This window comes from Callospermophilus lateralis, chromosome 7 (assembly GCF_048772815.1).
Source record: "Callospermophilus lateralis isolate mCalLat2 chromosome 7, mCalLat2.hap1, whole genome shotgun sequence".
In the NCBI taxonomy this organism is placed as follows: Eukaryota; Metazoa; Chordata; class Mammalia; order Rodentia; family Sciuridae; genus Callospermophilus; species Callospermophilus lateralis.
The window spans coordinates 73,824,366-73,841,324 of record NC_135311.1 but is presented as its reverse complement, the minus strand read 5'-3'; the positions used below and the strand labels follow the sequence as shown (position 1 = coordinate 73,841,324).

General features: G+C 33.6%; 1 protein-coding gene across 1 annotated transcript in view; it reads right to left on the bottom strand.

The window, feature by feature from the left end:
* Col24a1 (collagen type XXIV alpha 1 chain) overlaps positions 1 to 16,959 on the bottom strand; it is a 367,698-nt gene that overhangs the window by 56,374 nt on the left and 294,365 nt on the right. Inside the window, exons 46-47 of the mRNA XM_076862570.1 lie at positions 11,943 to 11,996; positions 10,667 to 10,774 (exon numbers count right to left, since the gene is read on the bottom strand). Of these exons, the coding sequence (XP_076718685.1) occupies positions 10,667 to 10,774; positions 11,943 to 11,996 (162 nt within the window). The remainder of the gene's footprint in view (positions 1 to 10,666; positions 10,775 to 11,942; positions 11,997 to 16,959) is intronic.

Here is a 16,959-nt window from a genome sequence, read left to right as displayed (position 1 = left end):
AGAAACCCTTAGCCAAACGAACCCAAAGAAAGAGGGAAAAAAATTAGCAATATTCAAGATGTAAAAGGAAATACTGCCACAGACACTACTGAAATCCACAGGATCATCACAAATTATTTTGAAAATTTATACTCCAATAAGCTAAAAAGATATTGAAAAATTCCTAGAGACAAACTGAACCTAATTGAACCATGAGGATATAGAAAACTTGAACAGATCAATATCAAATACTGAAATTGAAGCAGCTATCAAAAAACTTCTAAAAAATAAAGGTCCAGGACCAGGTGGATTCTCAGCCAAGTTATACTAGAACTTTAAAGAAGAAATAATACTAATCCTCCTCAAATTATTTCATGAAATAGAAAAGGAGGGAACCTGCCAAACTTATCCTATGAGGCCAGTATCACACTGATACCAAAACCAGACAAAGTACATCAACATAAGAAAACTTCATGCTAATATCCTTGATGAACACAGATGCAAAAATTCTTAATAAAATACTGGCAATCTGCGTGCAAAAACACATTAAAAAGACAGTGCATCATGATCAAGTTGTTTTAATCCCAGGAATGCAAGGTTGGTGTATCACATGGAAATCAATAAAGATTTAAGGACAAGAATCACATTATTATCTCAACAGATGCAGACAAAGCATTTGACAAAGTATAGCACCCATTCATATTTAAAACACTAGAAAAAATAGGGACAGACAGAAATCGCCTCAATATTGTAAGGGCTTTACATCACAAACCCAAAGGCCACATTATACTGAATGGAGAAAAACTGAAAGCATTTTCTTCAAAAACAGGAACAAGACAAAGATGCCCACTTTCCCACTCCTATTCAATACAGTCCTTGAACTCTAGCCAGAGCAATCAGACAAGAGAAGGAAATTAAAGGATACAAATGGGAAAAGAAGAACTCAAATTCTTTGCTGACAACATGATCCTATATTAAGCAGATTAAAAAAATGACCAGAAGACTTCTATAGTTCATAAATGAATTCAGCAAAGTGGCAGGATACATGATCAACACTCATAAATCAATTGCATTCCTACATCCCAGTGATGAATATACTGAAAAAGAAATGAGGAAAACTATCCCATTCACAATAGCCTCAAAAACAAACAACAAGGCACTTGGGAATTAATTTAACAAAAGGGATGAAGGACCTCTACAATAAAAACTACAGAACACTAAAGAAAGAAGTCCTTATAAGATGGAAAGTACTCCCCTGTGATTGGATAGGCAGAATTAATATTGTCAGATTGGTTATATTACCAAAAGTGCTATAAAGATTCAGTGTAATTCCCATAAAATTCCAATGATAATCTTCACAAAATTTGAAAAAGCAGTTATGAAATTTTTTTGGAAAAATAAGAGAGCCAAAACAGAAAAAATAATCTTAAGTAAGAAAATTGAAGCAGGAGGCATCACAATATTGGACCTCAAATTATACTACAGAGATATAGTAACAAAAACAGAATTTTACTGGCACCAAAATAAGCATGAAGATCAATGGAATATAATAAAAGACTCAGAGTCAAATCCACATGAATAGAGTTATCTGATACTAAAAAAGGTGCCAAAAATACATTGAAGAAAAGATAGACTTTTTAATTTTTTTTTTTTATTAGTTGCTGAAAACAAAATGGTGCTGGAAAAACTAGAAGTCTATATGTAGTACAATGAAATTTAACCCCTATTACTCATCCTCCACAAAATTCAAAATGGATCAAAGACCTAAGAATTAGACCAGAAACCCTGCAGCTGCTAGAAGAAATAGTAGGCCCAAATTTTCATCATGTCGGCTTACGAATCAGATTCCTCAACAAGACACCCAAAGCACAAGAAGTAAAATAAAAAATCAATAAGTGGGATGGCATCAAATTGAAATTTTTTCATAGTAAAGGAAACTAATTAAGAGTAAGAAGAGAGATTCTACTGCATGGGAAAAAATCTTTGCTATCTGCTCCTCAGATAGGGTATTAATATCCAGAACATATAAAGAACTAAAAAAACTTCACATCAGAAAACTAACTAACCCAATTAGTAAATGGGAAAATAAACAGACACTTCTCAAGAAGAAATAGAAATGGTCAACAAATACATGAAAAAGTGTTCAATATCTCCAGCAATTAGGGAAATGTAAATTAAAACCACATTGAAATTTCATCTCATTTTGGTAAGAATGGTAATTATTAAGAATACAAGTAACTGTAAATGTTGGTGCAGTTATGGGGAAAAAGGTATACTCATACATTGCTGTGGGACTGTAAATTAGTGCAACCACTCTGGAAAGCAGTATGGAGATTCCTCAAAAAATTAGGAATGGAACCACCATGAGATCCAGCTATCTCACTTTTTGGTACATATCCAAAAGATTTTAAACATACTAGAGTGACACAGCCACATCATTGTTTATAGCAGTACAATTCACCATGACCAAGCTATAGAACAAACCTAAGTGCTCTTCACCAGATGAATAGATAAAGAAAATTACATACATAAACATAATAGAGTGTTACTCAGCATAAAGAAGAATGACATTATGGCATTTGCCAATAAGTGGATGGAACTGGAGACAATCATGCTAAGTGAAATAAACCATTCCTCAAAGTCAAAGGTCGAATATTTTCTTTGATATGAGGAAACTAATCTAAAATAAGGGGGGGGGGTGATTAAAAAAGAAGAAATATCAATTGGTAGATAAAGGAGGATTGAAGGAAAATTAGAAGTTATGGGATAGGGAAAGCAGTGGAATGAATCTGACATAATTTTCCTATGTGTATATATGCATACATCACAGCAAATCCCATCATGTATATGCACAATACAGTCAGTAAAAAAAGACTATAAGTAAAAAGCAGAAAAATCAGTGAGTGGAGGTAAGTGAGCAGGGGGAGAGAAGAGAGGAGGGAAAAGAGAAGTACTGGGGACCGAATTAGAGCAAATTGTATTCCATGCTTTTATGATTATGTCAAAACGAATCCTAATGTTACACTAACTTAAAAGAATCAATAAAATGAAAAGTCAAAACCAAAAAAACTTAAAAAATACATTATTAGTTTAGTCAAAGTATACAATATACAATATTTATAAACTCTAAAGTAGTATAAAATAGTGTCCTAGTTCTTCACATCCCCTCACTACTCACTCATTGATCCAGAGAAGCTTGCAGTACTGTAAGCTCTGTTCATGATAAGTGCCCTATATTTGTGTACCTTTTTTATGTTTTTAAAAAAAAATTTGTTTACTTATTCTAATTTGTTATACATGATAGCAGAATGCACTTAAATTCATAGTATGCATACAGAGCTCAATTTTTCATTTTTCTGGTTGTACACAAAGTAGAGTTATACCATTTGTGTCTTCATACATGTATTTAGAGTAATGATGTCATCTCATTCCACCATCTTTCTTACTCCCATGCTCCCTCCCTTCCCTTCCTTCTCATTTGCCCTATCCAAAGTTCTTCCATTCCTCCTATGTTTCCCCCAACCCTCATTATGGATCATCATCCACATGTCAGGGAAAACATTTGGCCTTTGTTTTTTTGGGATTGGTTTACTTCATTCAGCATGATATCCTCCAACTCCATCCATTTACCTGCAAATGCCATGATTTTATTCTCTTTTAGTGCTGAGGAATATTCTATTGTGTGTGTGTGTGTGTGTGTGTGTGTGTGTGTGTGTGTGTATTTACATATATCACAGTTTCTTTATCCATTCATCTATCAAAGGGCATCTAAATTGGTTCCACAATTTAGCTATTGTGAATTGTACTGCTATAAACATTGATGTGGTTGCATCACCATAATATGGTGTTTTTAAGTCCTTTGGGTATAAACCAAGGAGTGGGATAGCTGGGTCAAATGGGTGGTTCCATTCCCAGTTTTCCAAGGACTCTGCATACTGCTTTCCATGTTGGTTGCACCAATTTGCAGTCCCACCAGCAATGTAGGAGTGTGTCTTTTCCCCCATGTCCTCACCAACACTTACTGCTGTTTGTATTCTTAATAGCCACCATTCTGACTGGAGTGAGATGAAATCTTAAGAGTAGTTTTGATTTGTATTTCTCTAATTACTAGAGATGTTGAACATTTTCTCATGTATTTGTTGATCGACTCTATATCATATTCTGAGAAGTGTCTGTTCAGTTCCTTCGTTCACTCATTGATAGGGTTATTTGTTTTTTTGGTGTTAAGTTTTTTGAGTTCTTTATATATCCTAGAGATTAGTGATCTATCTGATGTATGTGTGGCAAAAATTTGCTCTCTTTCTGAAGACTCTCTCTTCACCTCACTGATTGTGTTTCTTTTGTCGAGAAGAAGTTTTTCATTTGAACATAGTTCATGAAACTCTAGCCAGAACAATTAGATAGATGAAAGATATGGATAAGAAAAGAAGAACTCAAACTATCACCATTTGCCAATGACATGATTCTATACCTAGAAGATTCAAAAAATTCCACCAGAAAACTTCTAGAACTAATAAATAAATTCAGCAAAGTAGCAGGATATAAAATCAACACCCATAAATCAAAGGCATTTCTATACATTAGTGACAAATACTCTGAAAGAGTATTTACAATAGCCTTAAAAAGTACTTAGGAATCAACCTAACAAAAGAGGTAAAAGGCTTCCACAATGAAAACTACAGAATGTTAAAGAAAGAAATTAAAGAAGACCTTAGAAGATGGAAAGATCTACTTTTGTTCTTGGATAGGCAGAATTAATAGTCAAAATGACCATACCGCCAAAATCACTACACAGATTTAATGCAATCCCAATCAAAATCCCAATGACATTCCTCATAGAAAAAGAAAAAGCAATCATGAAATCATCTGGAAAAATAGGAGATTCAGAATAGCTAAAGCAATCCTTAGAAAGAAGAGTGAAGCAGGTGTAATCACTCCACCAGACCTTAAACTATACTACAGAGCAATAGTAACAAAACAGTATGGTTTTGGCACCAAAATACACTTGTAGCCCTATGGTACAAAACAAAGGTCACAGAGACAAAAACATATAAATAGTTTTCTCATACTAGACAAAGGTGCTGAAAATATATAGTGGAGAAAAGATAGCCTCTTCAACAATGGTGCTGGGAAAACTGGAAGTTCATATGCAGCAAATGAAACTAAGCCCTTATCTCTCACCATGCACAAAACTCAACTCAAAGTGGATCAAGGACTAGGAATTAGATCAGAGATCCTGTGCCTAAAAGAAGAAACAGTAGGCCCAAATCTTCATCATTTCAGATTAGGCCCTGATTTCCTTAATGAGACTCCTATAGCAAGAAATAAAATCAAGAATCAATAAATGGGGATGAATTCAAACTAAAAAGCTTGTGTACTTTTTTTTAAAACAATCTTTTAAATTACAATTTACCACACATTTTCTATATTTAGATTTGTTTAGCTACATAGATATGCTTAGCTACCACTATGTTACTGCCTACTCAGTATAGTAACATAGTATAGTACTATGTATACATAGTATAGTATATACATAGTATAGTAACTAGTATAGTAACATAGTAATATAGTACTCAGTATAGTAACATGCTGTAGAAGTAAGTTTTTAACCTAAAAGCAAAGGCTATACCATATAACCTAGATGTGTAGCAGGCTATACCATCTAGGTTTGTAATAAGTACTTTTTATGATGTTTGTATGATGATGAAACTGCCTAACAATGCTTTTCTCAGAATATATGCCTGACACTAAACAACATATGAGTACATACTTCTTTTTTGTATATTGATCCTGCTTCTTGTAACCTTGTTAAAATTGCTATAGAACAAAAGTAGTCATATATAAGTAATTGTGGCTGTGTTCCAATAAAATTAACAGATGGGTGCTAAAATTCAAATTTCACACAGTTTTCATGCCCAAAACATTCTTCTTTTATTTTTTCTACCATTAAAAATTGTAAAGACTATTCTTAGTTCAAAGGACATAAAAAATAGGCTGATTTGTTTTACCAATGTAGTTGCTAACCATGGAGTGGACTGCTGCTAAAGGCCCATGTATAAATGTGAGTGTATAAATTAACTGTTATATGGTTGCCTTTTGAGATTCAATCTCCCTGGTTTTCTACCCTGCTGTATGGACAAGCAGGCTCCCTTACTGTCTAGTTGCTGGTTGGTGGCTTACCAAGGAGGTGTGATGGGAATGAATTTCCTATAGTCACAAGGCAGATATAGATGAAGACCCAATACATTATAAGGTTTGTAGAGTTTGCATGCTAATGTATCTTTAACTAACTATCTGTTTCATGCTAGATAGAACACTGGTAGAGAAAAAGTAGAACTCCAAGGCAAGGGACTGGGACATTTGAGCAGACATGGGTAAAACTAAGAATGCTGAACCTTCAGTCTCCCTTAATCTTCCTTGCTTGTGAAGGCAGCCTGTATTCAAGCACCTGGGATCACCATTAATAATCTGGTAGACTGGAAGTTTGAAGCCTACGTTCAGTTGTGGCCTATAGTCAATAAAACTGAAATGCTACATCTTTCCAAGTATACTATATGGAAAGGGATCCTAAGGCTCAGAAGAATAGAAATGTGGAAATGAATACATTATATGTAATCTGATCTATCTCCATCTGGAAGGGTCAAAGAAGATTCTCTACCCAGGTATTCAGAAATACCATTGGAATTAGACTCTCTGATTTCAATGGGAATAATGTAATTCTCTTGAATGGTAGAGTCCAAGATAGTATTTTATGACCAGAGAAAGGTAAAAGTATGACAATAAGCCACAATATGGGGTAAAATTAGAATGTTTTGACCTGTCCACATCTGTGGTGATGATTAATTGAACATAGGACATTTAGGAATTATCTATGCCATACTTTCCTAGAAAATATTGATATTTAGTAGGAAACGTCTGGTTCTTATGGGTACAAATTTAAATTAAATTCCCATGCTGTCAACAGATTAATGCTGTCAATTCTCAGACTCATGCCTGTTCCTAGACCAAACTTCCTTGAGGGGAAGACAAGCTGTCTTTGAGAAAGAACCATGCAATATGATCAAAGGTATATAATATAGTCATACTTGTGCAAGCTTTCTTCATTCAGAGGGACCTGTGTTCATTTACTAGGTCACTGAGTACTGGGGAAAGAGAAATTCCCAGCCTTTCGGGGCTGTGAGATACTAGTTATATGATCATCTCTTGTTACAGTGGAAGCTTATACTGTTTTCTTATTTCTTGAATTAAAAAAATGTGATAAAATACATATAAGATTTATCATTTCAAGCATTTTTATGTGTACAGTTCAGTGGCAAAAAGTATATTCACATTCACATTGATGTACAATCATCACTACCATTCCATCTCTAGAATTACTTATTTTCCCAAACCAAACCTCTTTTACCCTTTAAATAATAACCCTTTCTGAAAGCCCACTATCCTATTATGTATCTATAAATTTAGTTACTCTAGGTACCTCATTAAAAGGAATCATACAATAAGCTAGATTTTTTTGTGTCTAGCTTATTTCATTTAGCATGGTGTCTTCAAGGTTAATCCTTATGGTAGCATGTGTTAAAAATACTCTTTTAGGGGTAGGGGTAGGGATGTAATTAAATGGTAGAGTACTTGCCTGGCATGGGTGAGGTCCTGGGTTTGATCCCTATTACTTAAAAAAATGAAAATTAAACAAAATCCCCCAAAACAAAATTTCCTTTTTAAAGCTGAATAATATTCCATTGTATAATTTATTCATTCCACTGTTGATGAACTTCTAATTTTTTTTAACTTTTTGATTATTGTGAATAATACTGTTACAAATATTGATATAAAATTATCTTTTTTATGATAAAATTATTTTTTTATAATTTACTTCACTATCATAATCTATTATTTATATGTATCACATGTCATAATTTGTATACTTTAAATATTCACAATCAAATTTATTTTAAAAAATATTTTAAGTCACTGATTTCAATTCTTTTAAATATATACTCAACAGTGGAATTGCTATATAATATAGTAACTCTATGTTTAAGTTTTGAGAGATTGCCTTATTATCTTTTACTGTGTTACACATTTTTACATTTCCAGCAACAATGCTTTAGGGTTCAAATTTCTCCACATCATCACCAACACTTGTTATTTTCTTTTCTTGGATCTTCAGCCTGATTCTGTAAGCAACCCCGTTTCCAGCCTATAATTTGTTGTCAACTTAAATTAGAGTTGATTTTTATTTGCAACCAAAGGGGCCTGGCTGATATCCAGAGTTGGAATTGTTTTTTTTTTTTAAATATTTTTTCAGTTGTCAATGGATCTTATTTTATTTATTTATATGTGGTGCTGAGAATCGAACCCAGTGACTCACACATGCCAGGCATGCCCTCTACCACTGAGCCAACACTCCCAGGAATTGGGTTTTAAAATGCAAAAAAATATCATATCTGACAGAAAATTCACTTATCCTTGTCTGTTCTAGCTAGCCAGTGTTTTGATTTTATGCATGAGCCTTCACCCACACAAACAATAAAACTAGTGAGGCAAATTCAAGGAATAAGGCAGAGAGTAGCACTGAAGGCAATCAGCATCTTATTTGCATTAGTTTGTATTTTCTATAATGATTTTCTCTTATCCACTAAATTACTATACTTTAAATATTTCCTCACTATTGAAGAAGAATGTACAGTACATAGAAAATGTCTACTTTCTTGCTAGAAACTAACAGCAGATAATAGTTGCTACTCTGTATTTTTTTGTAAGAGAAACGACTTATAATTTTACAATGAAAACTGATGTTTTTGTTCTAAAGAACTGCCCTTCCTTCAGGTACCACATAATGACAGAAACAAATTGTCACACATAAAAAAAAACTATTAAATAACCTGACATAAAAAATAAATCATTACTTTTATGTGTCACTAGTGTTTTGACTAATATTTCATATAATGAATATATGAAATTCTGACTAAATATACATATGTAGGATAATGATTTCTACTATCCACTTCTTTTTTTATTGTTAGTTGTTCAAAACATTACAAAGCTCTTGACATATCATATTTCATACATTTGATTCAAGTGGATTATGAACTCCCATTTTTACCCCATATATAGATTGCAGAATCACATCGGTTACAGTTTTACATACTGTCATACTAGTGTCTGTTGTATTCTGCTTCCCTTCCTATCCCTCTTCCCCTCCCCTCCCCTCCCCTCTCTACTATCCATTTCTGGGGTGAATATCTGAATACTTTAGCTAGAGTATAAATTATTTCCTATTACTATTAACAAATGAGCTAACTGATGACCAACTTAATAAATTAACAAAGTAATTAAATAAATTTATTTGAATTTATCACTTATCTCCATGATTAATGTGTGGATCAGCAAGAAACATGATATATTTTCAAACGTGGTTTTTCTTGTTTGGATTCTCAAAATCTTATTCAAAGCAATATGGAAAGATTCATGGTAAAATTTCCCAGTAAAATATAATCTACTAAAAATATAAACTCTCAGACCAACTCAAAGGGTTTTGTTGTTGTATTTTTAAAATTATAGTTTCATTGTAAGACTATATAAGGTGAGCCTGAAGAGTGGCATGAAGACCAGGATCTCAAATGAAAGTCCTCTTTAACTATACAGATGCTACTGGCAGAAGCTTATAGAATATCTAATTTAATTAACTTCATCCTAGTCACCAAAATTATCTAGGCTATAACCTGATGCTCTGACATATTTCCTATAAGACAAACAGAACCATGTTAAGATTTCTTTAAAATATTCGACTTTTCACATAGAATCTGAGTAGACATTTATTGGTGAAATAATTGATTAGATCACAGTTTCATTATTTTTTATTTGTTGTTGGTTTTAAACAGATGAGAAAACCATACTGAAAGAAGAATATTACTTTGGGCTTGAGTTTAGTACAGCACCATGCAAGATTTGAATAAACTAGGATTTATTGTTTAAGAACAGAAACCAATATATAACTATATCCAAATATTGGGAATGTAAAAGAATAAATTTTAATGAGTTATTAAATGTATATAGTTAATTATTCTAATGTTTCAAGTGAAAACAAAACCTGGGATAAAAAACAAAATCTGTATTAGGTTGTCAATCGGGAAGAGGAAGAATGGCTAAGTGAAGATGGTTTTAAAATTTCTGATAGAATAAATAAAGCAGAAATTTACATAAAAACAAGGATGAATCTATTTAATTATTTCACCCCTAGATGAACACTGAGAAAATATTTACAACAGTTTTTGAAAATATCAGGGCTGTAAAAGTAAAGGGAAAATGATTTTTGGCAGAACTTACCTGGAGTTACTGCCAAAATGTAAATGTTCCAAAGGTGGCTTAAGACATTTGATGAACTCAAAGTATAGCCATGCTGTGTAGCCCTAAAATTTATTTTCTTTATAGTTCTTTATAAAAGAAGTTTAGACACGTAAAAATGTATAAATTATTATTATGAGTAATTAGATCTAAAATAACCAAAATAATATATCCATTGGCATTCCTGGGAATCATAAATATAATTCCAAAATAACTATTAAAGAAATGATTGGCTTAATCTGAGCCAATGCCAACGCCAAAAAAAGGGCCCAAATATCTATGGTCTAGCAAGGAGACACTCATAAACAGTCAAGAACAAAGAGATATTCACAATACTTACAGGAAGTCCCTGTTTTCCTGGTAGCCCAACTTTTCCAGGGTTTCCTGAAATGCCATCTGCTCCATGGTATCCTTGCATTCCTTTTGGCCCAGGAAGGCCTGGAAATCCCTTGATAATTAAAACATTACTTGTATTATAGAGAGATACAGGACAGATGTTTCAATGACAAATACTTTTGTACTTATTAGGTTTGGGGTACAAGTTTACACTTGTATACCCTGTGCCAGAACAATTTTTTTTTTCTGTTTTCTGGATTTCTTAATGATTTACAATTTGGATTCAACAGATAGCTGTCCTTAAAAGTTCCCTAAACAACAACAACAACAACAAAACAAACAAACAAACAAAAAACAAACCCCAAAACCAAGGTAATCAGCAATTTTTGTGTGACCTTCTGAGCCTTAGTGTAATTCTCTGATATTTCTCATCCTGCCAGTCCATACTTTATCTAGCTGTTAAGAAAAGGTCAGCTATGTGTACTTGTCAGCTTAGGATGTAGGCTGTCAGTCACCATCTGCAAAACCTTGCACTGTTATTTTCTCAAGGAACAAATTATGGCTGTCTTTGTTGCCCTTTAAATCAGATAATTACATGACTGAAGAAAGGTCTGAACATTTTGTTTCTACTCTTGGACAACTGGGTTTTCTGTAGGCATCTCTAATTTGAATGTGTTTATAATTTATCCTCATCTTCTCTATTTTTTTGAACCAAGTAGGTAACACATAGCAGGCAGCTTGGAGACAACAGCAGGAAGTCTTTGCTAATAAACTAGTCATCTCACATTTGCCTGGCCAGAGGAGGAAACTGATGCTAAGGTTAAAATTGATTTTTGTTCTGTGATTAAAAAAAAATCAGAAAAAAAAATCCAAAGATTTTTTTGTTATATTTACCAGGAGAATGAGATGCCAACTTCTCCAGTTAAAACCTAACTCAGATCTTTTTAATTATGCTTGAAGATCTCTGATCTTTGTTATAATTCATTTATTCATGATTTTAAGTTCCCTGTTTTCTTGTAGTTCACCATAATGCAGGAGAAGGCTACATAACACAGGAAAAGAACATTCCTCATTTGCAGAGATTTATATTTAAATAGCAAGTATGGTTTTGAGTTAGTGGTCATATTTTGTTCCCTGTGTCTTCCAGCATGGGTTTAAATTTTTTTTCAAGACAATTTGATTTATCCAATATGACATAAATGGCCCCAAACTTTTCTGCTTGCTAAAGTTGTCAATTTTATTTTAAAAAACAGGAAAGATAAAAGAGGCCTGTTACTTACAGGAATGCCATGTTTCCCAGAAAGACCGGGAGCTCCTTTTCTCCCCTTAGGACCCTAAAAATGGGAAGCATAATTGTCAATTGATGGTAATAAACTTACTTAAACTGAAGCCACAGAAAAGAACACTGAAACCTGGATGCTACAGCAAGTACTGCTACTAAATTGTACATTACTCACATTTCTGCTTACCTTCCCTGGGAGCCAGTTTCTTCATCTGAAAATGAGTGAATTTGATCATACCACCTATGAATTTTCTTTTAGCCACAAATTCTATGAACTTAAAAACTAAAATCATAGTTAATAACGGAGGAACTTAAATCATAATTTTACAAGTAAAAGTCCCCACTTCCAGGCAGAGCCTTTATTCCCTTTTGAAAAAAGCTAAATTCAGTAATCATTTCTGAAGTATCATGTTTCATGGACTCTATTATGTGCTTGGCATGCAAAGGCAAACTTCCTGATAACAAGGCACTTATGCTGTAGTAAGGGGCATGAACCAATAGCCTAAAATGTACTTTTCTGGAACCCCAAAGAACATAGTTGCAAATCAAGGAACAGATATCTGTTTCCCATAGAACTGTTTGTTTTTCCATGTGTGAGCTGTTTTAAATCATAATTGATTCAGCAGTAACTGGTCTGCCAGGATAGTTAGAAACTTTGCCCTTGCAAATCATTCCATTGTTCTGATGATATCCCAGAATTATTTTAAGAAGAAAAATATGAAAAAGAGTGATCCAGTATACAAAAAGAAAAAGAATTATTGTCATTACTAGATACACTTCTCAGAAATCATAAAAAGTTCTCACAAACAGGATAATTCTACCTGGGATGTTAAGTTTTTAAAAGTAAAAGAAAAATTGTGCCAAAGAGTCAACAATTATAGTCACACATAAAGAAAAACAATTAAAGATGTTATATTTTCTGAAAATGAGTTTAGACATTTTAGAAGAAACAGTATATATCATCACAAAGGAAAACAGCTTTTTCTATATGAAATTAAAAACCCAACTTTTAAAAAATTTGATAATGAGGAGATATATCCATCAAGTATTCTACTTTCAAGCCTTGAAAAATTTTATTTGCCCTAAAAATCAGTAATGCAATCTTTCTAAGGGTAGGGAAACCAGAAAACGGGTTACTGGTGACCTAGGTTTAGTTGGTACATAGGATTTCTGGAAAATATGGTACTTAGAGTTAAATATGTCTTTCAGAAAACAATAAAGAAATAAAATAAGCAAATACTTTTAAAATATTGAAAAAGTTCTTATTTCAGTCACATTTAATGGTACTAATGATGGTAACCTTTAAATATGTTACCAGTGTGTTTTTCCTTCACAGCATTTCTTTTTATGCAAACAGATAAATATGTCCTAGACTTGATTTTCAAAATAGAATTGTGCTTGGATGATGAATTTTCAAAATGGTCCAGTAAAATCCATGGTTTGGGTAATAGTTTGATAAAAATATAATTTCAGTTTCAAACTGAGCTTTTAAAACACAAAAGCCTAATTCTTAAATATTAGTTGTCTACCTTTTAGTGTCAAAAAAGGGTTATAAAGAACTCAAGTCATAAAATTTATGCCATAAGCAACAGATTAAGAATAATTATAAAAATATTAGAATTTTTCCTTTTTAAGAGAATATAAAAATATTCAAATTTGTAAAAGGGAAAAAGAGAAACAGAAGAGAACTAAGACTGTTAGACACTGACAGGGACCCTGAGCAGAACCCTTTGTTCCATCCTGCCCTCAAGCCTTGGGGTAGATAGAGACAACAATACTTGTAGATTTTTGGGGGGTAAAGATGATACCCAGGGCTACTAAAGTCCTTATTGAGAATTCCACAGATAGTGCACTAATAGTAACACATATAGTGTCAGCAACCCATTTCTTCACGAGATGAGTAAAACAGAGGAATATCTCTCTGAGATCCCCAAACACCTAACATTATGGAAGGAGCAACAGAATGTTATTTCCTTATGGCCAAGAATAGAAGGGTGTGGCCCTGAAAGCCCTATCTGAGGAGGCCTTACTTTAGACTAAGATGAAAAATAGCTGTGCATGCAGACATAGGTCAGAGAACTTCTGCCAGGAGGGTCAGGGTAGCTGCCAACACAATGGGATAAGGGCAATTGGGGGTCAAAAGGGATGATGTACATTTCAATGGATGCTACTGTGAATGGATGATAACAGAAGATTAAAGTTACCTCTCACGCCTTTTCCCTACCATTTCAACTCTGAATGTTACTACAAACTTGAGAAGAAAGTAAATGGGGATATTTCAAATCAAATGCTACATATTTGAGTAGGTAGAGTTAATAGAAGTTGATTGACTTGATTTCCACTAGTCAGATTTCTACTATCAGGTAGGAGGAACACTCAGAACAAATATTAAGTTCCATTATAAAGAATACAAAGGAAATTATCACTTTAGTATGTCTCAGATATATGAATCTTATTACAAACATTCAAATAATAAAATGAAGATAAAAATTCACATATTATTACAAATCAATTACATTTTGGCAGGATCCTTATGTTGGAGATAATTTCAGAAGTTAAATATTGTACTCTGAAATCTACATCTGTGGGCCAATCATCATTAAAAAAAACAATGCTATTCAGACTTGGAGCAGCTTATAATAGAATAATGCTAAAGGAACACTATGAATATGAGAACTATTTTAAAAGTGTATTTGCTAATGATAGCAAGGCAATTATGGCAATATCTATCCGTGAACACTAGGAGTATTTAACCCATAAGAAGACTATGGTCTCAGCTGTTCCATTCAGGAAGAATGCCTTATTACAACTGTTACCATAACAAACAGAAAGTAGGATGGCAAGAAACACCAGCCTTAAATGGAGGGTTAAGTACATATAGATCAATAAAGTATAAAATACTGTTACTGTGATGGGCTAAATGTCTGGTGCCCTTCAAATTCAAGTGTTGAAATCCTATCCCTAATGACACAGTCTAATGGTATTAGAATGTTAGGCCTTTGGGAGGTGATGAGGTCTTGAGATTAGAACCCTAGTAAATGGGATTTGCATCCTTATAAAAGGGACTTCAGAGAGCTCTTTAGACTTCTTTCTACCATGTAATGATATGATCAAGAGTTGGCCTCCCAACTATGAGGAATGCCATTGGGATTTTGATCAGAATTGCATTAAATCTGTATAGTGCTTTTGGTAGTATGGTAATTTTTACAATATTAATTCTGCCTATCCAAGAACAACATAGAACTTTCAATATTCTAAGGTCTTCTTTAATTTCTTTATTTAGCATCCTGTAGTTTTCATTGTAGAGGTCTTTCATCTCTTCCATTAAGTTGATTCCTAGGTATTATCATTATTATTTTTTTTAGGTATTGTAAATGGGGTAGTTTTCCTCATTTCCCTTTCAGAATACTTGTCACTGATGTGCCATTGAAATGCCTTTGATTTATGGGTGTTGTTTTTATATCTTGCTACTTTGCTGAATTCATTTACTAGTTATTAAAGTTTTCTGGTGGAATTTTTTGAGTCTTCTAGTTATAGAATCATATCATCTGCAAATAGTGCTAATTTGAGTTCTTTTCCTGTCCATATACCTTTAATTTCTTTCATCAGTCTAATTGCTCTGGCCAGTGTTTCAAGAACTATGTTATATAGAGGTGATGAAAGAAGGTATCCTGTCTTGTTTCAGTTTTTAGGAGAAATGCTTTCAATTTTTCTCCATTTAGAATGTATTGGCCTGGGGTTTAGCATAGATAGCTTTCACAGTGTTCAGGTATGTTCCTGTTATACCTAGTTTTTCTAGTGTTTTGAACATGAAGGGGTGCTGTATTTTGTCAAATGCTTTTTCTACATCTATTGAGATGACCATATGATTCTTATCTTTAAGTCTATTGATGTGATGAATTATATTTACTGATTTCCATATGTTGAACCAAGCTTGCATCCCTGGGATGTACCCCAGTTGATCATGGTGAACTTTCTGATATGTTTTTGTATTCAATTTTCCAGAATTTTATTGAGAGTTTTTGCATCTATGTTCATTAGAGATATTGGTCTAAAATTTTCTTTCTTTGATGTGTCTTTGCCTGTTTTTGGATGGGTGATTTTTTTTTTTCTCTTTGCTCTATTCAAGTGAGCAGAAACAATGCCCTCTAAATCCGGTTGCAACCAAATAGGACTGTTTCCCTGTCTTCGGTGCTATCTTAGATACCTTGCCTTGTCTGTCCCTACAACAGTATAATTCTATATACTTAAACATTGTTCATGTTTTCATAAAATGGTCAACAGATGTAATTAATTATGTAATGGTGCAGATGTTTCCCAAAATGCTCTATCATGACACAGGTTCATTTAAAGATCAAGTAGGGGGGCATACAACCCGGTTTCGCCGAGAGAACCTGTATCTCTCACTCTAGCCATCTTATTAGGAAAGGAAATTGCTGCAGGGGTGGGCACAGGGACCACTGCCCTGGTCCATGGGACACAACAAATGACCCAATTAGAAACAGCAATGGACCAAAACTTAAAGATATTAGAAACCTCCGTCACAGCTTTGCAGGAATCTTTAACCTCTCTCCGAAGTTGTTTTACAGAACAGGCGAGGGTTAAACCTCCTCTTCATGAGGGAGGAAGTCCTTTGTGCTACATTGAGGGAAGAATGTTGTTTTTATGCCGACCATACTAGAATGATAAAAAAATCTGAGTAAACTAAGAAGACGCCTTGAAAAGCGTCAACGGGAGAGAGAGACCCAAAAAAGGTGGTATGAGTCTTGGTTCACACAGTCCCCCTGGTTAACTACGCTTTTATCAGCCCTGGCGGATCCTTTAATAATTCTTATATTGTTACTAACTCTAGGACCCTGTTTACTTAACCGTGTAGTTTCCTTTCTCCAAGCCCAAATTAGACAAGTCAAACTTATGGTAATCAGACAACAATATACCCCACTAGCAGACACAGAATGTGACACCCCCCAATGATCACTTTTATGATTAAAAGTAACCAGAAAGAAAAAGTGGAA